General features: G+C 43.1%; 1 protein-coding gene across 8 annotated transcripts in view; it reads left to right on the forward strand.

Moving 5' to 3' along the window:
* The window catches only part of LOC105030591 (R3H domain-containing protein 2), an 85,412-nt gene extending 65,879 nt beyond the window's left edge, over positions 1-19,533 (forward strand). For 7 of the 8 annotated variants that reach the window (XM_013132919.3, XM_013132920.3, XM_013132922.3 and 4 more), the window contains 13 exons: positions 1,112-1,347; positions 4,255-4,445; positions 4,620-4,712; positions 9,282-9,578; positions 10,424-10,580; positions 12,046-12,206; positions 12,760-12,929; positions 13,888-13,985; positions 14,233-14,402; positions 16,273-16,423; positions 17,348-17,442; positions 17,683-17,767; positions 18,838-19,533. In XM_013132919.3, coding sequence (XP_012988373.1) covers positions 1,112-1,347; positions 4,255-4,445; positions 4,620-4,712; positions 9,282-9,578; positions 10,424-10,580; positions 12,046-12,206; positions 12,760-12,929; positions 13,888-13,985; positions 14,233-14,402; positions 16,273-16,423; positions 17,348-17,442; positions 17,683-17,767; positions 18,838-19,211 — 2,278 coding nt within the window. In that variant the 3' untranslated portion in view covers positions 19,212-19,533. The remainder of the gene's footprint in view (positions 1-1,111; positions 1,348-4,254; positions 4,446-4,619; positions 4,713-9,281; positions 9,579-10,423; positions 10,581-12,045; positions 12,207-12,759; positions 12,930-13,887; positions 13,986-14,232; positions 14,403-16,272; positions 16,424-17,347; positions 17,443-17,682; positions 17,768-18,837) is intronic. The other variant, XM_013132925.3, reaches the window with a different exon arrangement.
* The last annotated feature ends 836 nt before the right edge of the window (positions 19,534-20,369 follow it).

Raw genomic sequence — 20,369 nt, forward strand, 5'->3', positions numbered from 1 at the left:
TTTTAAGTGACAAGTCTGAATGCTCAAACACTCTGTCATCACGCCCCAAATCTGCGTTTGTCATGTTTTTTCTTCTTTGTTCCTGTTTTGTGCAATAACATCCATATTGGACGACGCTCTGAATGAAAGTAAGCTGTAGGATGTCATCTTTGTGACAGTGACCGATAGGGGTAGTTTATTGAGAAATGACGAGTGGAGAAGCCGTACTAACAGCGCTAATATGTAAGACTATTTAAGTTCTCAGGCACCAGAAACCCGTGCTAAGGGTGGAAGAGGTACATGGCAACTCACCATCCTTTTCATGATTTCTACAAGAAACATATTTATTACCTTATAATCATTTGGTGAGCGCTTATTTGTGCTTTTCCACACATACAAGGTGTTATTATAATGTCAGTTGGGAATGTTTCTTGTATAGCCCACTGTACTGCAGGAAACCCCCACTGACAAATTTTTTTTTATGGCCACCCTAGAGCAGTTATGGCTAACTGCAGCTTTTTTCAACTTGGATTCAATTTAGCAACCTTTCCATTACCGGTCAGGGGCTCAAACTGCTAGGTTACCGGTCTCCCATAACAGCCTTGTTTACCCACTGATTTATTTCAATTCTCTTGTGTGTGTGCCCCAAAACGTGTGTTGTCTATTTTCTAACAGGTCCATATACACTAGTAGAACTGTAGTCGGGCTGTTTTCTCTGGTGGGACTCTCTGTACATACCTTGTCTTAGTCAGTCATTCACCCACCCTCATCAGTCTCTTCCTCTTTCACCTCAGTGTTGATTGTATGCATCATCAGAATTCTGCAGCATGCACATTTTGTCCTCTGTGTTGTGATTGGTTTGGTAGATGGTGGTCGGGGAAACGGGCACATAAGCGTGTGGTGTTAAACTGTGGTTGCTATGTTGCTTGACCTTTTGTTTTTGCTGTACAGTCGACGTCTTTTGCGTTTCCATTTTTCTCAATAGATTTTCTCAAATGGCCCACATTGTCACAACCACGTGTCTAAAGTGAACCGCCACCTTGACCTGTTGCTCATCACGGTCTTCTTCCACACCCCTTCCACCCCTCTCTGTCTCTGCACTGTCACCCGGCCTTCCTCACCACCACTCCAGGGGTAATGGTGATAGCACCAGCAGAGCGTCCAGCAGTCGCCAAAGCAGTACGGACAGCGATATGAAGTGCCTGGATCCGAGGCCCTGGAGCAGCACTGACTCAGACAGCTCCAACCGGACCCTGAGGCCCCCGGTCACCAAGGCATCCAGCTTTTCTGGCATCTCCATCCTGACCAGAGGGGATAGCCTGGGCAGCAACAAGAGCTCCCAAAGCTCCTGTAGGGGTTCCCGCACTGGTAGGACATATATTGCTCAAAAAAATTAAGAGAACACTTAAAACTCATATTGGGTCTTGATGAAGGAAATATATTGTAGATCAATTGCTTTACTGTCCATCCATCCATCCATCTTCTTCCGCTTATCCGGGGCAGGGTCGCGGGGGCAGCAGTCTAAGCAGGGATGCCCAGACTTCCCTCTCCCCAGACACTTCCTCTAGCTCTTCCGGGGGGACACCGAGGCGTTCCCAGGCCAGTCGGGAGACATAGTCCCTCCAGCGTGTCCTAGGTCTTCCCCGGGGTCTCCACCCGGTGGGACGGGACCGGAACACCTTCCCAGGAAGGCGTTCCGGAGGCATCCGAAACAGATGCCCAAGCCACCTCAGCTGACCCCTCTCGATGTGGAGGAGCAGCGGCTCTACTCTGAGCTCCTCCCGGGTGACCGAGCTTCTCACCCTATCTCTAAGGGATCGCCCTTTCCACCCTGCGGAGAAAGCTCATTTCGGCCGCCTGTATCTGGGATCTTGTCCTTTCGGTCATGACCCAAAGCTCATGACCATAGGTGAGAGTAGGAACGTAGATTGACTGGTAAATCGAGAGCTTCGCCTTGCGGCTCAGCTCTTTTTTCACCACGACAGACCGATACATCGACTGCATTTCTGTAGAAGCAGCACCGATCCGTCTGTCAATCTCCCGTTCCATTCTTCCCTCACTCGTGAACAAGACCCCTAGATACCTAAACTCCTCCACTTGAGGCAAGCACTCTCCACCAACCTGAAGTGGGCAAGCCACCCTTTTCCGACTGAGGACCATGGCCTCGAATTTGGAGGTACTGATTCTCATCCCCACCGCTTCACACTCTGCTGCAAACCGTCCCAGTGCATGCTGAAGGTCCTGGTTAGAAGGGGCCAACACGACAACATCATCTGCAAAGAGCAGAGATGAAATTGTGTGGTCCCCAAACCTGACACCCTCCGGCCCCTGGCTGCACCTAGAAATTCTGTCCATAAAAATGACTGTACATTGTGTAATTTGTGGAGAACAAAACCTAACATCTGTCAATGGAAACCAAAATCACCAACCGATTGAGGACTGGTGTGAGGGAAGTGAGTGCGTAAAAGGAGGGGGAAAAGTGAACTCCTCTAAACTGAGAATAATGTCTCCTTTTAATGCAATCGTCAAAAAAGCAGCACCACATGGTCAAACTGACAGACAAATTAACCTGTGAGGTGCAAGTGAAAACCAGGAGCTTAAATCGACAACATAATGAATAATGAGAGACCGGGTGTGTGTGGGGTGCGCTGCTGCCGTCTTCCCCTGCCGTTAGTACACCGCCAGGTGGTGCGCCGGAGTGCCACGCGGAGTAACCGTCACAGCTGGATTCAAACTCACACCGAAAATCTTAGTAAACTATTGAAATCACAGGCTGTTCCAACTTGTGTGAATTTCGTCACGGCAACTCATAATGTGACTCAGTACTGTGTATGCCCCCACGTGTCTGTATGCACTCCCGACAACATCTGGGCATGCTCCTGATGAGATGGAGGATGGTGTCCTGGGGGATCTCCTCCCAGACCTGGATCAGGGCATCAGTGAGCTCCTGCACAGTCTGTAGCACTACTTTGGCAGCAATCAAATAACTTCCCAGAGGTTCTCAATTGGATTCAGGTGTGGGGAAGGTGAGTGCCAGACAATGGCATCAGCGCCTACATCAAACAGGAACTACCTACACACTCTGGCCACATGTGGCTGGGCATTGTCCTGCACCAGAAGGAACCCACGGTCCACTGCATCAGTGTAAGGTCTGACGACGGGTCTGAGGATTTCATCCCGGTACCTAACAGCAGTCAGGGTACCATTGGTTAGCTTGTGGAGGTCTGTGCGACCCTCCAAGGATATGGCTCCCCAGACCATCATTGACCCACCGCCAAACCGGTTCACCATGGTGTCACCAGACTCTCATGTCTTTCACACGTGCTCAGTGTGAACCTGCTCTCATTTGTGAAGAGAACGGGGCACCAATGGCGAACCTGCCAATTCTGGTGTTCTCTGGCGAAAGCCAATGGAGCTGCACCGTGTTGGGCTTTGAGCGAAGGTCCCACTAGTGGACGTCGGGCCCTCATGCCACCTTCATGGAGTCTGTTTCTGACAGTTTGATCAGAAACATGCATACTGTTCCTGCTGCTGGGTTTGATGCCCTTTCCAGCTTTCCACTTCTAACAGCCTGTCTCCTGGTATCTCCTCCATGCTCTTGAGACTACTGGGGACACAGCAAACCTTGCAATGGCATGTATGGATGTGTCATCCTGGAGGAGCTGGACTACCTGTGCAACCTGAATGGGCTGCAGGTACAGCCTCTTGCTACCAGTAGTGACAAGGACAATAGCAAAATGCGAAACTAGAGATGAATCAATCAGGAAGGGTAAGGAGAAAGCAACTGTCTGTGGCCACCACCTGTAAAACCATTCCCTTTTTTGGGGTTGTCTTGCTGTTGTCTCTCCAGTGCACCTGTTGTCACTTTCATTTGCACCAAAACTGGTGACATTGATTCACAATCGCTTATGCTTCCTAACTAGACAGGCTATCCCTGAAGTTTAATTGACTTGTTGTTATACTGTGATGATTGTGTTCCCTTAATTTTTTTGAGGTGTGTGTAATCTTATGGAAAATCGTTATAGATGAAAATTGCAATTTTACCTCTTTATTATACTGGCCATTTGAATTGTTAAATAGAGTAATGAAACAATGATTTGTTCAATCTGAAAGTCTGGTTGCCCCCTAGTGGCTTCAGATGTCCACTGTCCTTGTTAAACAGGATGACCTAATAGTAACAGAAGGCAGTCCCTCCTCTTTTTTAAAACGAAAACTGGGAGAAGACCTATAGAAATGTGTCACTCTTCCTGTTTCGGACTAAAATTTCTCCTTCAGGTCTGCCACTGCTGAGTCCAGACGCTGGCCCTCAGCCCCCAGCCCCCCAGCCAGGTCCATGTCAAGGCGGTCGTAGCTTGCTGCCCTGCCCCTCACAACAGCCCCAGGTCCAGCCCCCTCAGACTGCCCTGCTGCCCACACCACAGCAACACCCCATGGGCAACCACAATCACAACCACTTGATTGCTCAGGTGACTTTCATGTTTAAATTATATTGTGTTTAGAAAAAATGAAACAAGACATTTGTACTGTGTACTCCCCCTGTACTTTCCCTCCTCTTTTGCCTTTTAACTGTCCCCTGTGACTCAGCCTAATCACTGTCTGCATCTCCCTCCCCCCTCCCCATTCCTCCCTACCAACTCCAGACGGTGGGGTCTCTGCAGCCCTCTCAGCCTGTGTCGTACGCCTCTTCCTGTCCCCAGGTCATCCTGCCTGTTTCACCTCCTCAGCAGTATCTGGTACTAATACCTACCTGTTTAACTTTAAATAGTGCTTTGTATTATACCTGGGAACAAAAATGTATAGCGATAATTATGATTAAAACGTTTGTTTATAGCATTGATTTTGGTTACTTTTTTTTCTCTTGTATTGACCCTTTTAGCTACTTGTATTCATTTGATTTAAGGATGTCACGAGAACCAATGTTTAGGTTCCAATTCAGTACGGCGAAAAAACTCGTTCTAATCTCAATTTTTCACACTTTCAGTAGTTTCAACTGTAGATGATCATACATGCTCGCGTCACAAATCTACAAGAAGGACAGAATGCACAAGTGCAGAACCTCAACAAACATCTCAACAACCTAGTCTGGAAAGAGAATGTGGGTGTTGTGGAGATATTTTGCCTATGAGGAAAATGCCCAATTGGAAAACTAGTAGACATGCCAAAGTTAACACAAGTCAGTGAGCCTCTTTCAAAAAATATTTAATGTGGTTAGTTAACATTCCAATCCCTGTACAGACAAGTTGTCTCCCACATATTGCATATGTTTATGGTTTCACGGCTAACTTAGCATGCCAAGTTCGCGGTGTTAGGAATTGGCGGTTACGTATAGTGGTCAAATAATGTAGAAACGGTATCAAATCTAAGGAGAAGTTCGCTTAAATTTATTGGAAAATTGCAGCACAGATGTCATTCGGTGAACGTTCCATTATCTTCTCACTGTAATGTTAGTTGCCAGCTAGCCTATACATTAAGGGCGTTTCTACATAGCAAAGATCAGGAAGCCAACCATGCCAAATGGTCAATGTGAACACTCCTATGGTCATCAGAGGACAACCTACAGAGAGAGAATCTAAACTGAGATGTTTCTGTTGTTCTCATTGTCTAGGCTCATTCAATTCCAATGAAACGTACATATTGTAATTGTACATATTGTAACAACGTCTAACCACTGGGTGTGCAAATGCTTTGAGACGAACAGTCTGCATTATACTTTTCAGTGTAATGTGATGGGATACAGCAGCAAAGCTGAATACCTCCTTACTTACAGAGGACATAATTTGAACAGTATTCCCCAAAACATATTTGTTATTCTTGTTCTTATATAATTGATACAAGCAAATTGCATCACAGTATAACTATATGTAGCATATCTGTCATGAAGTCCCATTGATTGGATTGACACTTCCTTTATAGTACCAGAGTTGCGTGCATAAACACTCCAATATCTATTTAGCAGTTGGCACATACAGTGCTTTCCATTTCACTTTTAAGTATTTGACTCTGGCATTTCAATAGTTTGAGCTATTAGCTATTATGACCATTTAATTAAAGGTAGAACTGTCAGGAACATGCGTGTCTGTTTTGCTGCTGTGGTGCTCGCAAGCTCCATCGGACACATTAACTGGGACACAATCGCAACCAAAAGCAATGCATGCCATTCATACACACAATGATTAATTGCTGATCTTCCCAAACTATTTCATGTACTTCCTAATGCTATTTTAATTCATTCCAATAACTACAACCATAGAACTAAATTCTTCAGATTTCTATTTGGTTTAATACCTATCATAAACAAAGTTTGGGTTATAAATCCTAGTTTCCGACCCTACTAGGGAGTTTTTCCTATCCATTGTGCATCAATATCTTGTTGTTGCTTGCTTTTTGAGATTTTAGGTTTGGGATCTATAGTTTGTGATAACTGCTGGTGTAAAAAGGGCTTTATAAAATGCATTTGATCTAGTAGATTTATTATGAGTGAATGAAATTTCTCGAAGATCGTTGTTAAAACAATTTAATATACAAAGTATTATAAAGAAAATGCAGAAACAAAGTTTCTAAATCCCATTTAGGATTTTTCAGTTATTTTATTTCAAACTACACTCTTCTCCAGTATAAGCTTCTTGCTATTTTAAATGATATCAGCCAGAGGCCAATGTGGTTACAATGGTGTACAAATAGTTTTGGTTCATCCCCAGCTCTGGTACATATTTCTGCTGTCAGATGAAAATCTCTTACTTTCCTAAACAGTTACTTTTCAGGAATACATCTTTTTGACTTAACAATGAAACTATTTTGAATGTTTTCTTGCTAGAGACTTGGTCCAAATAAATTGGTGCTATTTGCTGCTTTTAGTAAAGGTGGACAAAATTGAATTCAATTATTAGAGTTTAGTTACAGAGTTACACGTTTTTCATCAGACAGTGATGTGTAAGGACTATAGTACAATCCCCTGCTAGTGAGACTGCTATACTTTGCCTGTAAGCAAAATAAATAATAACTTTGATGAATGACATGGAAACAACTTCACAATTACCAATTAAAACAGCCCCACTAACCACTGCTGCAAATTTATTTTTCATTTTATAACTGTAAATACTTGCTTGAAAATACTAGTTTGTTGCTAAAGGACCAAAATGAAACAATGAAATAAATTGCATGACATTGGCCAAGAATATTGTGTTAGCAAGTAGAACAGTGTTTCTAAAACACAGTCCAGCCGAATATGGCTCATGAAAAAGTCCTAATGATTGCATTCATACTTTGTTCATATAACTGGTTCCAGTTGAGCAAGTATTCATCAATGTCCGCTGTTTAGAGTGTGGCACATGAAGCATATTTTTCTCCTATATATTTGACTGTAGCTTCTAAACAGTTTGGGTTATTTGCTTTTAAAAATGTTTGACTTCTTTTTTCCGCTATGATCACGCTCGCAAGCTGTGTAGGACAGACAAAATTGCAGTTAAAAGCAATGCACGTCTTTTTATGAGACAGTTATTTGCCCTGAAGTTTTCATACACTTTCCAATACCATTAGTCACTAAAAACCATTGATTCAAATCTTGAACATTTTGGGTTAGTTTTAGTAAAAAAAACAATTCTAAGCCTCGTTTTGGGGGGTTCTGGGCATATTCCCTTAAACATATTTTTAGCATGTATTTATAGAGTAACAACTGGTGTGAAATTGATCAAAATAAGGTTATTTTTGGTCAAGATTGGCTAAAAGTATACCTGTCTCATAGTGTTATACACTGTTCTAATATGAATTCTATCAAAATAAAGAAATTAAAGTCCACTCTGCGGACAAAAGTCACAAAAACGGCTGTACTATGTATCCAAAACAGTTTCACGAACTGCACCTTGTGTAAGCAATTTCTATACATGACATTTTTACGAACTCCCAAATATAAATTTAACCTCCATACACTTCTATAAAAAATGGCAGTGGGCTAACTGAAAGGTTATAGTGATCAGCAAAACGTACCGTTGCTTTCCAGTGCATTTACATTTTGAATTTTAACTTTAGGATTTACTTCTCTGACCACTAGAAACGTTAGCTAACATTTACATAAGACAGCTCGCTTCAGATGAGCAAGTTTCGTTAAAAGCATCAAACCCAACTAAACATGCTGCCAAATGAACACGATTCTATACAGTTTGTAAGAAGTTTATATGTGATGGAAAGGTTGATGAAAAAAAGAAATTACGGAGAAAATATATCGACTGATATATTGATTTATTTAGGGGTGGCTAATTAATATTTTAGGGGATTTGTCAAAATTACAGAAGACAGAATATTAAAGAATTACAAGCCATTAGGTTGGCTGATCCTCTCCATCCCCGCGATGCTCTGGCCCCCGGCTCATGGCAACATATGTCAATAATGACCCGATTCAAGACAGAAATTCAGGCAAAACGTCTCTCCTAATACACTTGCTGCAACTCCGTCACCAAACTACATGGAACTCGCCATAGACAATTGTGGTAATACCACATGCATTTCAGATGCTTCTTTTCTGATTGAGATGTCTTAACGTTAGAACAATATACTAATCTCTATGGGTGATGTTAATAATTCACTCATTAGATGTAAGAAGGTGATTTTGTGTATTTTCTCTATTCTGTCATCTTGCGCTGCAAAGCCACTTATTTTAATCATCTTGTGGTTTAACAGGGTATCCGCGGGTCCTTAAGAAGTCTTAAAAAGTCTTCAATTAATTTATCAAAATTAAATGCCTTAAAGTCATAAATTGTCTTATTTCGTCTTTTTAACGTTTGTTGCATGCAGATGTGTAAGCACCTTAAACAGCTAAACAACTAAAGTCTGTACATGCCTTACTTCTGTCGAATTGGTGTCCTTGTGGTTTTGTTGAGAAATTGGTCTTAAATTGAATTCGAAGTGGGATTAAAAATAACTTAAAAAGTATTAAATATAACTTGCTGAAACCTGCTGATACCCTGTTTAACAACTTTATGTTCCTGTGCTGTATATTGTTGCTCAGGTTCCAAAATGCAAAGTTCAATGCAGCCCACTGCAGCAACATTAGAAACCTCCACGGAATTGTAAACGTTTTATCTGTGTTTGCGACGTAATCGTTACTTTGTTGAACTATTGTGTTACTAATTTTCTCTCTCTGTCAATTTCAATTTTAACAGCATTATTGGCATGAGTGACATTTGTTTACGTTGCCCAAGTAGAAAAATAAAAAAAATATATATTTCTTTTTTTTTTTTTTTTTTTTTACATTAACAAATCTTCTCTTTCTCACTTTGTCTTTGTGTGCATGTCTCTGTTTCTCACAGGCAGAGGAGCTGGCTCCCCAGTTCAGCCAGATGACTCTCAGCCGACAGGGTTCCAGTGAGGCCCCGGAGCCCCCCAACATGTACCAGACCCAGGGGCCTAGTGTCCTCACCCAGCACCCCCCACCTCAGACGGGCTACATCATGGCCACTGCAGGCCAGCCCCTGGCCCCACCGTCCGGCTACCAGCCCAACACGGGACACCCCCACCCCCCTCCTCCTCCACCGCCTCCCACCCAGGCCGTCATGCAGCCCCCACCACCGCCACAAGGATACATGCAACCGCCTCCTCCGCAACAGGTAATGTACTGGGTTTTGCCATCAGTCAACCACACATCTGTAATGCCCTCATTTACCTGTTGTGGACCAACAGAGAAAAAACCAGAGTAGGAAACCACAACGTCATTGACCTGGACTACCTACAAAAGTTTAAGTAGCAAGTTGCTTCACTGTAATCTCCTGCTGGCTTTGAATTATCATAGTCAGTTAATCTGTTTGTCAGCTCTGTCAGGGCTCACCGTAAATTCATGTCTTACAGATGGTGATATCATATTTCGCATAACTTGATCCTGGTATACTGACTTTAAAAGGGTTTGGATGAACAGCCTCATTTTGCCACTTACAGTGGCAAACTATTAGGACTGACATAAGGGAAGGTACTTGGTGTTTACCTGCAATGAAAAGGGAGCTGAATCAGCAGTGAGCTGGAACACTGCCCCAGCATGGGTTAGATATGTTCCCCTGATCTGTGGCTGAGAACGCTGTACGGCTGTAGGCCATGTTGACTGGACCTGATCTGCAGGCTGGTTTTGCCATTCTAAACCTTTAAATATCTTTTGCATTCAGCATTCCCACCAGATATTAAATTCTTAAAGTGTATTCAGGTCTTGACACTGTGACGAAGTGGCAGCTCTTTCAGCACTTTGTAAAGGAGAAGGTGGCAGTGCATTCTCTGCAGGAAGAATAGCATATATGGCTTCTCTTTAGCACTTGTTTTCGTGCAGTGTGCCCTTCAGGACAGCCACTGCTTTTATCCAGAGCTTCTTACAATGTTTTCATGACAGCCCTGGCATTCCAAACAACTACTTTTGAAATGTTTGCCTTTCAGCTAACTGTATCACTTCCCTCCCTCTGCCAACCCACAGATCCAGGTGTCGTATTACCCTCCAGGACAGTACCCCAATACAGGCCAGCAGTACCGGCCAGGACCCATGACCCACCAGGTGTCCTACCCTGCCCAACATCCAGCCCATACCGGCCACTCCCAGCCCATGCCCCAGCCCACACAACAGTCTGGCCAGTGTAATGCCATTTATTTTTCAATTCATATTTTGGTCACTGTTTTTGCTGTGTAGTTTTATGTGTTTAGTCTGGGACTAGCGATTAACAACATTTTAAAACTTGCATTTTCAGCTGGAGGTGTAATTTAGTGGTTTTTGCGCATAATCTATAAGTAGAATCACTATATTCCAAGTTTGAAAGTGTGTGATTTTGATGACATGGTACAAATAAGCACTGCTTTTACAACCAGTCGCCAATGCATCTTTAATGACAATTGACCACATCCTTGCTGACACAAGTTCCGATTTTCAACAAATGTACCTGATTATAAACGTGATCACTGCAATGTCGAATTCAAACACGAGTTGCCTAAATGTCAGACAAAATGTCTTCACTTCAGATAAAGGCTATGCAGTTGAGTAAGAATTTCACTTGTAGGTGAAAGGTAAGCGCAAACGGGGGAAGCCAGGTGTCTAGTAATGCTGTGTCATGCCATCATTGTGTATATTTACTGAACAAACATTTTGTTCCACGGCATGTAATTCTGTCAGACACACATCTCATCATTGCAGCATTACGTGACCGAAGCCCTGCCAGGAGTGTGTTCACGGACCCCGTAAACATGGTCAGACTCTAACCGTATCAACAGAAACAACACTATCGACACCCATGTCAAATAACCCAAGGATCGAGGTCAGCTAAATAGGTACCAGGAATAACGTCTATTTTAGTCTCCCCATTGTGTAGTCTGGGGAAGAACTTTGCTGATGCAATGACACTTGCTGGATTGTGTACCAGGATTGTGGATCCAAGCCTACCCCCTGCCGGACAATCCTTGGCTGCCTTTTTAGCTTCACCCCCAGAACCAGGCCTTGGTTTACATTTGCTGTAGTTGTATATCCCGTTGCTTCTAGATAGCCTAAAAAAAGATATGAGATCTATTCTTTTTTATTCTTTTTTTTTTTTTTGTACAACTGAAATGAGGAAATTATTTTTAACATCAATACATTATCACAAAAGAAATCAAACTAAATAAAATCTGCAGTGATAATCTACTTTTGTGAGAGTGTTCTAGTTGGATATATTCTGGACTTCCATATTTTTCCTGTTTCACCAGTGTAAAAAAAAACAAGTTAACACACTTGTAAAATACAGTTAAAATCTATTTCATCACCATGGGGTTTGGAAATTACACACACAGTAAAACAAGACAAATGTTTTTTGACGTTCATGAATCCCAATTGGACCCAAGTACCTTTTGGAAAGGTTGCCAGAAAGGTTTTGGGAGAAGCCGACAAGTAATGCCTGGAGTATGCTAAACAATATTGGAACGTGGATTGATACCCAGTATTATGGTCAGATTCAAAGTGGAGCACACCAAAAAAGTTGTATGCAGAAAATAACCAAATCTCTAATGTAAATTGTGTTTGTACTGTGCAGTATGTACATGTACCTTTATTAAAACAGTGCATGTTGTCTCCAGCAGGCCTCCAGCCCATGATGCCCAGCCAGCAGCCTCAGTACCAGGGGATGATGGGAGTACCTCAACAGCCCCAGAACCAAGCCCTCATCCCCACCCAGAGGCAGGGCATGCAAGGCCAGATGACTGGGATGATGGTCCAATACCCACAAATGCCCTCGTATCAGGTACGCCAAGTTCTTGAGTTAATTCGATACCTGTCTTGCGGTTCTTTCAGGAAGTACAAAATGCATTTTCCAAATCTCTTTAATGCTTTTGAAAAGGGGAAGTGTGTACAAGAGAGTGGTTTGCTTTCTGAATTGAAATAGAATTGACCCCATCCCTATGCAATAAAACTTTCTTTGACTTGCACGTCTCGCACCAGGAATAAAGACAAACCCCAGACCATGCATAAAACCTTTTCCCTAGTCAAGTTTTCCATCATGTCATGGGCTAGGACAAATCTAGTCATGCTGTGTGATAAAAACCTTGTAACTACTTTTTTTTTTGTCATTCATTGAAAGCAGTTTACACCCGCAATTTAGTTGGAACATGCCCTGCCCCTAGGAAAAATAAAATATATTCAGATTGCTTTTGATGGTTCCAAAAGAAAAATATGATTTTCTCAATTTCCTGAAAAGTTTCAGTTTCGCAGATGGACATGTTTTCCTTTTGGAGATAAAAAAATGTACTGTTTCCATCTGGCTTAGACTAATATGGCCTTGTGCTTTCCCAAACCAGGTGCCGGTGGCCAACGAGTCACAACAAGTGGTCCAGCACCAACAACAGTACCAGCAGCAGGTCATGGTACCAGTCAGCCAATCCCTGCAGACTGTCCAGGGACCCATGCCAGGCCAAGGCATGCCAGTATACTATAGCGTTATCACCCCCACACAACAGAATAGCACAAGGTACGTAAAGATAATACAATTCAAATAACCACAATTTTTAACAGATGCATCGCATAAATAACTTTGGCTGGAACCTCAGGTAATTTGTTCTGTTGCTGAACCTCAAAACAATTTATCTGAGGCAACAGAACAAATTAAATAAGTCATTATCAGGGACACTTTGCAATTATAGAATTTCCCAAATGGAACAGTAAACCATGATGAGGGTCGTGAAAAGACTGTGATGAGGGTGATGGACATATAGGTGCTTGGTTTTCGGGTTGCAATTAGCACCTCTCTCAGATGAGTCCCGAATCGTGATCATTGCATTCACACAGGCTATTCTCAGAAGCAAAAGCTATGTTGAAGCCTAAGTATTCATGACTAAGTATTCATGACTCTGTTGTTGATTTGTACTAGCGTTTTCACCTTCTTTCTGATTAGCTCAATTGCTAAAGGCTAATGGCTAGCTCTGGGTGATAAGCAAAAGGTGAGTTATAGATCCTACGCAGTGATCGCAAGGCCTACAGTCAGTTCAATGTGCCACCAAATGTATATATCTAATCTACAGAAGCAGGACACTGGTCTGAATACATCCAGGTGTAAATAAAGTTGTTTAATTGTTCTAGCGCCACATCTGTCTGTACCAAGTTCTCCGGGAAGACCCATCATCCGCTTGAATACACAGTAATTGTCTTACACTTCGGAATGCTGTGCTGAAGATTAATTACAAACGATCAAATAGGATATAAACTCTCACTCCTTGAATCAATAAGAAACCTCTCTAGATCTTTGTTTCTTGCAAGAAACATACACACACTGAGCGAAACATACACATTCCTAGTATACGCTAGCTAAACAAAATATTTGCATTGTAATGGAAGCCCAACAGACTGCAGCAAGAGGTGACATGCCTGCCGTCAGTGGATGTGGATGGTTGCCAGTTTAGTGTTTCTTTATGTGTGTCTGTGTCTCACAGTCCGTCGGTGGGGTACCTACAGCCCAGTTCTGAGCAGTACCAGATGAGCCAGTCTACTTCTCCCTGCAACCCTCAGCAGATGCAGCAGCAGTATTCAGGTGAGAGGTCACTCTGGTCCGTTCTGAACCTTAACAGAACGGATGTTTTCGGACTTTGGCAATTACATCAGTCACCTAGTTTAGCACTGGGGCCAACCAGTTAGCAATACAGACGCCGTTCTACACAATAGAGCGAGGTCCAAAAGGTTTTGAACAGTGACACGTTTTTGTTTGTTCTGGCTCAGCACTCGAGCACTTTGGATTGTACGTAAATATTTGGGATGCTTCACAATGTGTCGTGCTATAGGAGTGCCTCCTCCAGGCCCTGGGGTGATGGTCATGCAGCTTAGCGTCCCTAACGGACCTCAGCCTACCCAGAATCCTCCTCTGGTTCAGTGGAACCCCTGCAAGTACTACAGCATAGAGCAGAGACCCAGCAAGCCTGGAGAACTGTACAAACCCGACAACACACAACAGGTAATATGACCGGAATACTACTGTACAACTACAGCATTCTAGCCTGCAACCCAGTCCCATTGTGAAGCTCATTTTTCAAGCTTCCGCACACACACATGCGTGCGTAAACCATGCCTGTGATAGTTTTTAATCAAAGTGATCTTATATATTATCAATATGAATGTATGCTTGGAAATGTTTTTCAATTTACACACAGCCGTCACTATGTGTACTCACTATTGATATAACAAGAATCAATTCCAAGTACCAAAGAAAGTTTGTTATATAGTATAATTTGTACCGAAGAAAAATGACAGAATAATTCACCATCATGCCAACACCTCTTATTGTATCTCAGTATGCCATGATAGTCAACCACAATAGGAGTGCAGTGTTGGGATACCTCTAGAAAAAACTTTAAAGTTTAAACATTTCGCCCCTTTTGGTGTATGTACTGACAAGTTGTCTCCCACAAATTGCATTACTCTATGTTCATGCATTTAACAGAGCATGCCAGGCTCATGACATGGAGAGAGGCACAATAAGATAAATGCAATTCCAGTTCATATCCCGCTACCACCCCCCATCAGGTTATGTGCAACAGACAGGAACTAGTAATTCTGGCATGTCAAACAGGATAAGCCACAGATAAATGCCCAGAAAACACAGTTTCATACTGTCCATACACTGTTGCCCAACAGGTTGGAGTCAAGTAGTTTATTAGTTTATTTGCCATTCATAGGTTTCGGAAGCACCCGGAGGAATAGATTAGATTAGATTCAACTTTAGTGTCATTGAACAAGCATGGCCACCCAGGTCAAAAGAAAAAAAACACCCAAGAATATTATGAGAACAGAACATTCTTCCACTATATTTGCATGAAAAATGGCAAAAGATGCTGATGAATGTGAAGGCGGCAGGTGGGACATATGCCTGGTTCACTATGATGGCATTATGATGGCATTTGTATAGACGTCACGTCGAAAATGGCCTATTGGTTGAGTCCTCATTTAAAGAAGAGCATATTTCCCAATGGTTTAGACACTTGAATTGTCCCAACTGTCCTCTGGTTAGCAACATTTCAAGTGAGCCATACGGAGCGAGCCCAAAATAATTATGGCATGCATTCAACATGTTATGCATTATTACTTATCTGTCAATCTTATACATTTTTATTCTTGGATTTATGGGTTCCATTGTTGTATGTCATGCTTCGGCATTGATTCCCACAGGCTTGAAGGAATGATTTCGACCATATATGGTTAATTCGAGGAGTTTCAATATGCAACATGGTGGGTGTAAAGCGATACTCTCGTTGGATAAATCCCTTCATGTGTACACACATTCTTAATAAACATGGTGGGTGTAAAGCGAGTGAGTGTAAAACGATACTCTCGTTGGGTAAATCCCTTTCTCCATGTGTACATTCTTAATTCACTATGAATCCCTTTTTCCATGTGTACATTAATTCACTATAAATCCCTTTCTTCATGTGACACTCTTAATCCACTATAAATCCCTATTTCCATGTGTACATTATTAATCCACTATAAATCCCATTCTCCATGTGCACATTCTTAACCCACTATGTGCAAATGTGGGATTGATCTAGGCAGTATTGATGAGACCCCCGGTGTGTTTATAATCTGTCCAAACTCTCTAACATTTACAACCACCGAATGGACACGTAGTTCAGCTGCTCCTCATTTAGTTTAAAACGCTTTTTTAGTTTTGGCCCAGTGAATACAACTATGGCACAGACGGATCAGGCCTAACAAAATGCTTCCATCATTATTTCCCACACATGTAATGAAGCACACAAACATGCGGTGCAGTTCACGTCAAGACTATTTTAAGAGTTCCCATTGTGACAGTATTCCCTTCCCTCCAGGCCAGTACCCAGATGCAGGGCAGTCCCTTGGCCTCCCCGACCCAGTCCCCCACCCCCTCCCCCTCTGGCAGCGTGAGCAGCGTCTGTCCCGGCCTCGGCCCTCTCTCCCTGCTGTCACAGTTCCCCCGGGCCGTACCGGGCCCCGCGCAAGGTAACGCCACACATGGTCACACACATATAAGCACTGGTTGTCCCTGTATTCATTTACAGCATTAGAATAAAAATATGCTATGCATATACTCCTTGTGAATGCTGTCTATATTTAGGGAGTAAGCAGTTCACTGGTGAGACGCTATTGTATTGGTTCCAGTTCATTATTCTTTTTGATTTAGTCGGTTTTATTTATTGTGTGTTCTTTTTGATTTTGTGATTTCATATCTATAGAGATATAGATATTTGATATAGATATATTTATATATACGCACACACACACACTCTCAACAACAGTATGTTGAGACTGGATCAGTCCAGCTGACTGCACTTTCACCCTTTTCCGGAGTGACTTTTCACACACTTACCTATCGACAACCTGCTCATGTTGTCTTTGGCCGACCACCAGCAGAAACCAACCCCAACTTGCCTGACATGACTGCCAATGGCCCATTTAGACACCTCGCACAAGAACACAAGCTCCCACCCACACAGATGTCCTCACACGCTGCTTCACATGCAAGAGTTACATTGCACATGCTTGTTTTTCTGTACTTATGGAATTGTATGTGTCCAAAATGTATTCCCATTAGAAATTGTATTTTCCCTAACACCAAAACCCTCTACTAACCTTAACCCCAGGCTTCAGTCTAGCCTTAACGTTAACACCAAGCCAAACATTTCCTTATTTTATATACAAGTGAGGACCAGCAAAATGTATTTAAAGTAGCATTATCTATCATGGGTTGCTATACTTCTGATTCTCACAAGTATATTAATAAACGTTCTCTCACACAAAGTCATCTACACGGCTGTTTTCACCATTCCCAGCTCATGCTTCAAACACATTCACCATTGATGCTGTATGCTGTCAGACACCTTTATTTGTGTGTGTGTGTGTGTGTGTGTGTGTGTGTGTCTGCAGGTGACGGGCGCTACTCCCTGTTGGGGCAGCCTCTTCAGTATAGCCTCTGTCCCCCTCCTCTAATGCACAGCCAGACAAACTACAGCTCACATCAGGTACTCCAACCATTTCTTTCTCTTCATTCTTAATCATTTCTCATCACTCTCTCTTACTGGCCCTCCTTTGTTAACAAACTTGACGCTCACTGCTGCTAACCACCCTTTTCTCCATGACCCTGACCCCTTGTAGTGTAACACACACAAGCTCATAGTTGTTTGTAGCTCAGTTGGTAGTGCATGGCATCACCGCAGAGTGTTAGAAACATATGTTGGTTTTTTTGGTTGGCCCCGGGGCAGAGCCAAGTTGGAATGAAGCATGTGGCGAGAGGGAAGAGGCAGACACTGAAGTCTCAGTCTACAGACCTGGGCACCACTGACGTGGGTAAGATGACAGAGACGGGCGCTACATTTACTGAGTGTGTTTCCGTGTGTCTAACCATCCCAATGAGCTCCCCCTGCGGGACTCCGTCAGGTACCACCACGTTGGAAATTAGCCACTTCGCATTTCATTCTGTGGGACATACTATTGGAAAAGTTGCACTTCTTGACCAGTAATCAACATGGCAGTGCAAACTCAGGTACAGCTCTAGCATGCGGGGATTATAGCTTATCGGTAGTTTCTTCAGCGCTGGTTTTAAGCATCAACACAAACTCAAATGATTTCACGTCATGTCTTGTCTATCTTATAGGTAGCTACCTTGTTTTCAGCACTGATCAACAATAAAAAGCTTATGGTTCTGTCTAGTCCCTTAGCAGCAGATATAATGTGAGCAATCATTAGAAAATCACATTACATTTAAACCACAGGATCGAATCGCAGTATATAAAGAACCATGAAAGTCGTGAAAGTACTCATCGTATCCACATCTTGTTTGTGATAATATCATATGAGGTTCTAGGAAATCCCCAACCCTAACACACACACAGGCACACACACACAAATTGTAGATATTTGTAGTTTTCCACCACGTTGGAAATTAACAAGGCAAAGCAAGTTTGTCTAGCGCAATGCATACAAAAAGGCATTTCAAACATGACAAACGCATGAAAATGCAGAAATAAAGTGAAATAAATAATACCATTTAATATTGTGGTACGTTTGTATGTGTTATGTTCCTCGTCATCTTATTTTATATGACCTATTATTATAATTGTGGTTGTTGTTACTAAGGCTGTTAGAATTGTAGTTTTTTGTGATAATAATGGTCTTATCGCAAATCAAGCATAAATCAACCAGACGTGAGTTTAATCGTAAGGATACAACAAAGATAGTATTGATGAATACCAGCTCTGTCGGTGAAATGATCCTACGTTCCTTTTTAAGATCAAATTTGATTGTACGCACGTTTTGTGAATGAGGGCCATCGACTGGAATGTTTCAAAATGTATTTCAACAGTAACCTAATGCGTGTTGCATAATAGCAATGCCTGACCTTTCTTTACCCTCTCCAGTGGTCAGCCGAGTGCTGGAGGTGACCGATCTCCCAGAGGGCATTAGTCGTCCCGAAGCAGAGAAGCTGTTCAACCAGCTATCCATGTGCGGTGCCAAGATCCAGTGGCTTAAGGACCCAGTGTCCGGGGGACGCGGAGGCTATAGTGGCCCAGGGGTCCATCACGGTTCCGGGGCAGGGATGGGGGCTGGCGGGGGGAAGGGTGACTGCAACGACCCGGCTCACCTCTACACAGTGGTAGCCGTTTTTCCATCCACCATGGCCGCACAGAGCGCTTCCTTCAAACTCAACAACAGCGGGGCCAGCCTCTTCAAGCTGAGGGCCGCCAAAAAGAACTATGACCTGCGAGTCCTGGAAAGGGCAAGCTCCCAGTGAACCGTACAAGAGGGGGAGAAGGAGAGGGGGACAGAGACTTTCAGAATGGAGGAGTGGTAGGAGTTGGACTGAGGAAGCTTGACAGGTTTTGGACAGGAAGGCGGGACAGGACATGTTAAAGTGAAGGGGCGAACACAATCGGAGCGAATGTTTTTTGTGAGAGACAAAATTGATTTTTTTTTTGGGATTGTTTAGTTTTATAATATTGTTAACTGAAGAGCACATAAGACACGTGAGCATGTGGATCACTGTTGCCATGAATACCATTACATACACACCACACACACACACACATGCATATACACACACACACACACACACATGCATATACACACACACACACACACACACACATACAGATGCAAATACATACACACGCACAGACAGGCAACAGGATCACGTAGCACACACCTGATTTTACCGGACAGTTCAACCTCAGTACATTGTTCCCCTGTACTCCTCCAGTCTTTCTCCTTATTCTGTCAACTTCCTCTTTTCCCCCTCCCTCCCTCCCTCCCTCCCTCCCACTATCCCTTTCTCTTAGGCTCACAATATTTCATACGCAGTCTCTTTATTTCTTTCTCTTGTACCCTCTCTTTCCACTCGTCTCATGCTCTCTCGCTCTCTTTCACTCTGCACACTCGCCCTCTCACTCCTCTCTCCTCTTGCTTTCTGTTTGCCTTATACTGCTGTTGTGGGTTTCCGTATCGCGCTGTTTTCCTCAGAAGAGTATTGTTCTTTTTTCGGTTGGATATATTTATAAGTGATGTAAGGAATAAAAGAAATCTATATATTCAGTGATTTTCTTTTCCAGTGGATAAGTTTAGGAACCCCCCCCCCCACCCCCGTGACCCTCTTGACCTGTTCCTCCCTCTGCACCTTGCCGTCCCAATTTCTTCCAAACCCCTACTTTCCAAATTGACCCTGTGCTTCCCTGACCCACTACCCTCCCTGTTTAACCTTTTTCCCTGTTCCCCCCCTCCCCACTACCCCAAACTACCTCGTTCCCCTGTACCGATATCCCTCTTTAGCCGATATCCCCCAACTTACCTCATTTACCTGGCTACCCTCTACCCCACTCTCCCTCCTCATTGTGCTTGCGTTTTTCGTTGACAGCTGTGCAGAACGTATCAGAAGAAGTAGTTTAAAGTTCACAAC

Source organism: Esox lucius, chromosome 17, assembly GCF_011004845.1.
Source record: "Esox lucius isolate fEsoLuc1 chromosome 17, fEsoLuc1.pri, whole genome shotgun sequence".
Classification (NCBI taxonomy): Eukaryota; Metazoa; Chordata; class Actinopteri; order Esociformes; family Esocidae; genus Esox; species Esox lucius.